This window comes from Opisthorchis viverrini (genome assembly GCF_000715545.1).
Source record: "Opisthorchis viverrini unplaced genomic scaffold opera_v5_256, whole genome shotgun sequence".
In the NCBI taxonomy this organism is placed as follows: Eukaryota; Metazoa; Platyhelminthes; class Trematoda; order Opisthorchiida; family Opisthorchiidae; genus Opisthorchis; species Opisthorchis viverrini.
This window is the reverse complement of record NW_008751912.1, coordinates 746923-755469: the sequence shown is the minus strand read 5'-3', so window position 1 is coordinate 755469 and position 8547 is coordinate 746923. Positions and strand designations below refer to the sequence as shown.

Genomic DNA, 8547 nt, shown 5'->3' with positions numbered 1-8547 from the left:
CCATAAATATGGACATGCTGGTCGCCTGGGGGAAACACCTTACTGCCTTCACACTCCTGTCGCAGAGGACAGTACGACTTTACCCCCAGACCGCCTCGTAGCACGATTACTCGTAGTACGGGGTCTCGCTGCTCTTGGTCTGGCTGCTCCCCTTTGGCCTTCCTGGCATGGTTGCACCTTGTGGAACGAAGTTCCAGCCAGTGTAGCCCGCAGGATCATTGCAGCACTGAAGCCCGACCACCACGTCAAGGTGGCAGCTTTAGGTCGGAAAAATGGGGTACCTCAACCAAACCATTCCTCAGCCTCGGCAACCGGGAAGAATCACTTACGCGCACTTATTTAACCGATATCCTTCCCACCCTACAACCTTGATCATCATCGAGAGCATGACATCAGTGTACAACACTGCTGCTTCATTGCTGTACAATCATTTATTTGAGGGCCTTATTGTGAAGAAAGAAATAAAGACGGGTGAGGAAGGGGCTTAGTCATCGTTTAACTGTCGTACCCTTTCGGTGTCTATCTGCCATGCCACCACAAGGAAGCAAGAGGGCTGGGATGCAGTCAAGTCGCCCAAGCCTAGTCGGGGGAAGTCGACAGGCAGAGGTCGGGTGGGAACCACAAACCTTCGGTTCAGTCAATTCGCGCTCTAAACACTGAACTATCTCGTTTATACGTACGGCGTTGTTCTAGAACCTGGCGGTGTGAAGATTTGGTCGATGCAACCCCTACCAGGCCGACCGTAAAGAAGAGACTGAACCTTACCGTGGTGTGACGGTTTGCGCACCTCAGCGATCCATTGAGCCATACTGAGGATGTCACCGCGAAGCTCAGTCTCTCATACCACGTTTGTCAATGACTAGAGGTCTGAAAATCACAATCTTCTGGACCTCCGGGTTAAGGGTTGGAACATGTGGCGACTCGTTCCATTGAAATGGTAATGCATTTGCATTTCCCGCCAAACACCGCTGCCTTGCGGTTAGGCTTTTGAACCAGGGGCTTTGACTGAGGACCCTAATCGTCCTCCTGTCTAGGTGTGGGTGCCCTGACAGTATCTCAGCCCACGTACAACCATGAACTGCACACACACAAATAAACTCATGCCACATCGGCCGTCTGTGGTGCCATCAGCCGGGTCGCCTTACTTGCTGCATACAGCAAGGCGTAAGAAAGAAAACAGGCTACTGATGACGCCTCCCTTCTTTCACTTTTACATACTTTTTCTTCCTCCTCTGCCTACCTCACTGATATCCTCCTGTACCTTACTTGCTGCATACAGCAAGGCGGGTATAAGAAAACAGGCTACTGATGACGCCTCCCTTCTTTCACTTTTACATACTTTTTCTTCCTCCTCTGCCTACCTCACTGATAGCTCTCCTCCTGTAGGCCCAGCACTTAGGACCGATGACTCCGTTTGTCATGCATCGGCTCTGCGCACAACATATGCTCGTCACATGGCGCCGACATCCCCAGGTATCCCCGAATCGATCTTTAAGCCTCGGCACCCAGTCTATCTGGCTGCATTCCACGTCTGCACTCTGAAGCAAGCGGGACAACAAGCTGCTCTTGCACTCACACTGGACTCGCTTGGCATTGATGTGTGCTGTGCCTCAGAAACGAGAATTCAAAATACAAGCAGTGATTGAAATAACTGTCCCATCAGTCTCCGCTCGCTTCCGGCTGCGCAACTCCGGTGATCCAGAGGCTGCTACGGCGGGATGTGAAGGGGTTGGTATCGTCCTAATTCACCGGCCGGATGTATCCTTGCTTGACTGGATACCTGTTGATAGTCGCCTCTGTGTAGTTCATCTGGCAACCTCTGTTAAAGAGCCTCAGGCGGGAAATTGATAGATGTCCGCTAACCGTGTTTGCTTACGCCCCAACCGACTGTAGCTCCGACGCCGTCAAAGACAGGTTTCACGACGCCCTGAATGTCCTGCTGAGGCGAGCTAAAAGCTCGGTAGTTGCCGGAGATATGAATGCATACGTGGGCAGGCTTAGTTCATCTGAGACTCAATTAGGTCGACAAGGATTGGACTCGGTACGTGTGGATAATGGTGAATGACTGCTTCAGCTGTGTGCTGATCGCAAGCTGTAGTAGTAGTACTAACTTCCGAAATATCCGAAGTTGTCTGGCCACATGGTGTCCTCCAACGGCATACCAGCCACAAACTCAAATCGATCACGTTGCCATTAGCTACAGATGGCGCGGATCAATAACTGACCGCAGGCCGTTTTGAAACACATTTGTGGATTCTGACGACGCACTCGTCCGGAGTCGTTTCTGCCTACATTTCCCTGATGTGCGGGCGAATCGCTTGGCAACTGAGAAACTCCCAGATCCGGATGCTAGACCAATTTACCAGAACCGTCTTCTAGAGTCTCTTCCAAATGCTCTAACAGCAGATGTTAACGCATACTGGGGAGAGATTGCCACCTCTTTGCATAGTGCTGGAAATTTTGCCTGTGGTACGACACCACTAGACTCACTCAATCACCGGGTATGAAACCGAACGTTGGCACTGCTTAAGTCTCAGAGAAATACACCATCCGGTACGAAGAATTATCAAAAGTCAAGTGAAAGTGAGCATGCGAACCGACCATGAAGTATGAACACAGAAAGTCATAGATATGGGATAGGTCCAGAAAGCCGGTAATGCCAGAAGATTATTCCAGTCGATCCGTGCGACCGATCCACAGAAACCACTTGTAAGCGAACAGGGATCGGAATGGAGTGAAAGAACGCCTCGACCGATGGGTCGGATAATTCGGACAACAATTGTCATGCCCACCAGCTGGCACCCATCTTCTGCCCACAGGTGACGTAGATACCTGGATGGTGAACGTAAAACCACCTACGGTCTCGGAGGTCTACGACTGTATATGTTCTTTCAAGCGCCACCAAGTTCTTAGTCCGGATGACTTCCCACCCGCATTGTTCAAAGACGGCGGTAATGTTCTCAGTCAACGCTTGTCTGGTCTTTGTTTGCATTTGGGGAAAGGAGTATGTCCCAGACAATTGGGGGGTCGGTGACAGTGCCCACTTTCAAAAAAGGGGCTCGTAGTGTGTGGTGACCACAGGGGGATCAGTTTGACCCGGTCGTATCGAGACTGCTGGCGTCGCCTCACTGTGGCTTGGGAGAAGCTGACTCGAGAGCAGCAAGCGGGATTCCCAGTCTGGTATGGGTTGCGTTGACGGATTCTTCACACTCCGTCAGGTTCTAGAACAACGCCATACGTATATGCGACCCACCATTCTAACATTTCTGGATTTTAAGGCACATTCGACTCGGTTGATCGGTCTGTTTTTCTCGACACACTTGCCCACCAAGAAATGCCCCGGAAGTTTGTAAAGATATGCTATTTGTATTCTCAGACTTCCGGACGTGTAAGAGTATACGGAGGGATCTCCAAAAGCTTCTGTACATAAAGTGGTATCCGTCAGGGATGCCCCATCTCTCCATTCCTTTTTGACTTCGTGATCGATGAGACGAGGAGACGAACGCTGTAAGGTCTCTAAAAACCCTGGTGTTCAAACAGCCTGTGAAGAAAACCTTGTCGATCTGGAGTACGCAGACGACATCGTTCTCATCTTCGAAGAGGAGACGCAGGTTTTTGGATGAAGTGACCAAAGTCATCCCGTCCTTTGGTATGCACTTTGCACCCAAAGTGTAAGGTCATGCTCGTGGACGTGCAGTCACCGAAGGCGCCACTTAAAATCCAGGGAGATACTGAAAGTTGTGGAGTGTTTTACATATCTTGGAGGTTGTAACAGTTCTGATTGTAGTGTGGCAGATTAAGTCGGTGCACTAATCTGCAAGATCCGGGTCGCGTTTGCTAATTTGAGACACATATGGTGTCAGAGTAGTGCACCCATTAATCTCAAGGAACGTGTGGATCAAGCTATAGTGCGGCCTGTTTTGTTGTATGGCTGTGAGACTTGGCTTGTTGGAGCAGCGGATGTGAGACGTCTTCAGGTGTTCGACAACCGTTGTCTCAGAAGCATACCTTGTGTGGGTCGGTGGTAGCGTATCCGTAACGCGGCAATTAGAAAGAGAGTTTTAGGTTACGCAACGGAAACTTCCCTCGAAGGTGCCTAGCACCAGAAGCTGCACTGGTTAGGTTAAGTAATGTGTATGCCGAACCACGATTTGCCCAATTCAGAGTTGCGGAAGCAGAGGGGACCAATCGATGATTTGGTGGAGGGGTGTGAAAGAGACTATGAAACGTTTGGGTACTGTCAGTGATACTCGCCTTCCAGGATGGGGAAGTTGTGATCCCCACTGCGCTGGTTGAAGACGCTGAGATATGGATGCTAATGTCAATGGCGTTCTTCTTGTCAGAATGCCTGAATGACTGTCTGGATGTGTAGGTACCTCGAAATGATTCTAGGAAACTAGCACTAAACTCCTTTTCCGTCCACCCTTATTCTTTTTTACAATAAGGCTTCTAAATAAATCATGGTTGTAGGGCAGTGAAGTATCGGTGTTGAACAACAATGTCATGCTTTCAATGATGATGACTATCAAGCCGGAATCTTGAGCCAGTGTTTCACGAACCACTGCAAGGCGACGAGGGATAACTGACAATAACAGTTTCGTTACGACCGGGGTCACCACTCTCACTATGAGCCCCTTTTGAGAATGGGCACTATCATCGATTCTCCTCAGGTGTCTGGGACAGTCTTCTTTACTCAAATGCAAGCAAACAGATCAGACAAGCGCTAACAGATAATTCCACACACATCTTTGAACAACGCAAGTGGGAGGCCATCCGGACCAGGACCTGAGTGGCGCTTGAGAGAACATTTGCAATCATGAACCTCTATGACCGTAGGGGCCCCATGTTCACCATCCAGGGTTGTCTCACCTGTGGACTCCAGATAAGTGGCAGCTAGACAATTGTTGTTCGAAGTATTCGACCCAAATGTTGAGGAGTTCTTCTTTATTCAAAATGGTCACTCCCGATCTTTGATGGTTTCACTCACAGGGGGTTTCTGGGGACCGATCGCCCGGATCAACTGAAGTCATTTTGGGGCGTTCCAGGCTTTCTGGGCCTTTTCCATTCTTTAGCTTTCTGTGTCCACAACGATCGGTTCGCACGCTCATTTGGTGTCTCATAATTCGTCGCATAAAGTCATGTTTGGGATGAGCTAGTGTATTTCTTTGAGACTTGAGCAGTGCCAAAGTTCGGCCCGATATCCAGTGGTTGAGTGAGTCTAGTGGTGCCATACCACAGGCAAAATTTCCAGCACTATACAAAGAGATGGCAATCTCGTCTCAGTATGAGTTCACATCTGACGGTGGTGCATTTGGAAGAGGCTCCAGAATACGATTCTGGTAAGTTCGTCTAACATCCGGATTTGCCAGTTCCTCAGTTGCCAAGCAATTCGTCCGCAACTTACGCGACACTGGAAAACGAGGGGAGTGAGGACAAGTGTGTAGTCGGAATCCATAAGTGCTTTCCAAAGCGACCGGCAGTCAGTCATTTATCCATGCCATGGGTAAATGATGGTAAAGTGATCGATTCCAGTTCGTGGCCTGTGCGCCGTCGGAGGACACCATTGGGCCGGACTGCTTCTGAAGTCATTAATGCATAAAAAACACTCTGTTGCCTATTAACACGAAGCAAGATAAAACTGCCCAACCATTAAATTTTCTCTTAATAGAAGCTTTGAACATCCATACTCTATGTCAAATTGTGAAACAGGTAATACTTGGCGAGAAGTTAATTACCTTAGAATTGGTGTATGTTGTATCTGAAACGCGCACAAGACCCAGGCATGAACAAGTGTTGTCTGATACACCTCTGAACCCGATTCATCCTTTGACCTGGCGCAGGGGTATGAATATAACTATGAAAAGTCTGTATGCGCAACTCGCCCTCCAGGATAACGGCCGGCCCACTACGTCTAGTTGGGGAAGCTGAAAGATGTGGCTGCTAATCGCTACCGATGTCATTCCTGTGAGTTTCAATCCGGATTGAGTGGCCGGAGAAAAGGCACTTTGGAATGAGTTTCGTTTGTTTGTTTCCTTAAAATGAAAGTTTCAAATAAATGGTTGTACGACAGCGAAGCATCAGCGCTAGACATTCGTTTTGCTGTCGATGGTGACAACGATGTGGTCATGGAATGCACTCTACAAGGGTAGAAAACCAGCTTGACTGTCTATATAGGTGAACAACGCCGTGGTCCGCTCCGGCTTACTGTAGGATCAAAAGCGTGAACGCTGCGCATAGATCTACGAAGACCATAGCTGACCAACGGTGCAACCGAAGCATGGCATGGGTATGGTGGGAGTCGTTCAGTCACAACATTCCGTGGCTAGCTAACACGCTACTACGTCTAGAATACGTCAGGCTGCAAAGCCCAAACAGGAGCAATCGAAATGTGTGGGTTGAGTTCGGACAGCGAACCTTCAGGTCGGTAAATTAGCGTCCTAACCACTGAACCATTTCTCCAGCAGCAACATCAAGGACCAGTAATGCTGAAGCATGCAAAATGACATTTGGGCAAGCTCACTCTCTCTCTCTCTCTTTCGAAACTTCTACGAGGCAAGCCATCCTCTTCGCAGACCTTTGTGCAGGATAGAGACGACCCAAGTTACTGATCGGTTCCTTCAATCTGCTCATCCTTAGGGAACAAAGATTCAGCAGCTGATTGGTCCCCTGCCTGTCTTGGAAAACTACTAATCTGGCAACCTACACACTTCGCGTCGAAAGTGAAAACAATGCCAGCCATAAATAAACCGACTGTTTACAGTGTCCCTGGAAGGACACCCCGATCTACTCTGAGCCTTTTTCAATAGAGTAGAAAGACTAATCTTTCCAATGTTCCTAAACCGAAGGAAGTGGCTTTGGATCGCGTGCCCCTGTAAGCTGTGCTTCAACACACAGATAGCGTGCGGTTTGAAGACTACGCACCGCTTAAAAAACAACCCAAGCTGTCACACGCTGGGCTGCGTGAAACTAACTGAATTCAAAAACAGTAAGGCGTTTGGAATGTTCAACTCACCTGTCCTTTTCTATTTACACCAATAATTCCACCGGAGGACTCGTGAGGAGCGGTTACAAATATGGTCTCACTGCTAATGCGGTTCATATAGATGCACGTGCCACTTTCGAGATCATAAACGTGGAGGTAACCGTTTTTCGTGATTAGGTAAACAACATCGTACTTTGCGGATGTCTGAAATCACAAGTTAATGCGAAACTAGGAGAACCCACTTGCATGGCAACCGGGAAATCATTCTGGGCCTCGGGAGGGAAGTACACATCAATAGCTTTTTTCGGCAACGGTTGTCCACCTGCAGCCGGCTGGCCAACATCTATAATGTGTAATTTGCAGCCCTGAGCATTTCGAGCAGCAAAGCAGAACAAGGTCGTGGGTGTTGTGCTGCCTTCAGGGGTATAGTTCGCAAAAGCTGCCGCGTGGCCTTCGATGGGTTGACTTACTTTTCTGTCAACACTGTAAAGTTGCATAGATCCAACTACACGTTTATCCTGTGCTGAAATCCCTATGAGCAACAACCATTTCTGGGTAGCATCACACCGGTAGTTGATAATCTGGCAAGTTGGGCCGAGTGAGGAGTGACGTTCGAACATTTTCACAGGACTGGACTCTCCATCCATCGGCCAATGATACACGGCAGTAGGAGTGACCAGCGCAATGGTGTTGACAGATATCCACTTCCAAAATACTACCTCTTCAGTCATGGTGTGGTATTTCATCTTGCTCTTGAGCTCAATGTTGAAAATTTGGAGGACCTTTCCAGCCTTTAGAGCCATTACTTTGCTGACCGGATTCATTATAATGGAATCTGCCGTTATTGGGCGACGAGTAGGATTCATAGGGTCATTCATGTCTATTATGACAACTTGTGATGTATCACCGGTTTTCTCCCGTATGCAGATAAATTTGTCAGATTCCATAGTGAGGGTGCTGAACCCGATGTTGTTCGGTTGAATACCCAGACTAGCCAGCTTTGAAAAGAAGTGTTGTCAAAAAACAAATCAGATTACCTGGAGATGTTCTTGAAACTTTATTGGCATCTGTGCCGACGACATTTTTCGAGGAGCCCGGCTAGCAAGGGAAAACGAAATGTGGCTGAGCGGTGCCGACCATATTGGAGCAAAAAAACAAAACGCCAATTGAAACTGAACTGATCCAAGCCCTCGCGCAAGCCCTGCAGATCCAATAAACCAGTAGCTTCTGAGTTGTCTCTAGTGAGTGGGGGCAGGAATCTCGAGTCATTAGTAACGGTAAATCGTTAGCGAAGGTGCATCGTTTACCACAGGGGACGCAGAAGATGAGCTGGCATTTCGTAAAATGCGGAATCGCTGTAAGTCGGAAATCCGCCAATGGAACATACGAAAACAAGCCACCATTCTGGACCTCGCTCGAAAAAACAAAAACGTACTGTTCAAGTACATGAGACATCGCCGCAGAAACAAGCCATCTGCGTTCTCCTTGAGGGACAGAAACGGAGAACCGACGAATGACACAACAGTGGTATCTGAGGCTTACAGAGAACACTATGCGTGTCTATA

General features: G+C 48.5%; 2 protein-coding genes across 2 annotated transcripts in view; one reads left to right on the top strand and one right to left on the bottom strand.

Annotated features, from left to right (window-relative positions):
* Positions 1 to 1646, top strand: part of T265_09109 (hypothetical protein) — a gene marked incomplete at both ends in the record, with an annotated part of 14764 nt that extends 13118 nt beyond the window's left edge. The window contains one exon of the mRNA XM_009175097.1: positions 1387 to 1646. Within this exon, the coding sequence (XP_009173361.1) occupies positions 1387 to 1646 (260 nt within the window). The remainder of the gene's footprint in view (positions 1 to 1386) is intronic.
* The window catches only part of T265_14758 (hypothetical protein), a gene marked incomplete at both ends in the record, with an annotated part of 25072 nt that extends 17023 nt beyond the window's left edge, over positions 1 to 8049 (bottom strand). The window contains 3 exons of the mRNA XM_009175100.1: positions 7013 to 7186; positions 7225 to 7980; positions 8020 to 8049. Of these exons, the coding sequence (XP_009173364.1) occupies positions 7013 to 7186; positions 7225 to 7980; positions 8020 to 8049 (960 nt within the window). The remainder of the gene's footprint in view (positions 1 to 7012; positions 7187 to 7224; positions 7981 to 8019) is intronic.
* Between the last annotated feature and the right edge of the window lie 498 nt (positions 8050 to 8547).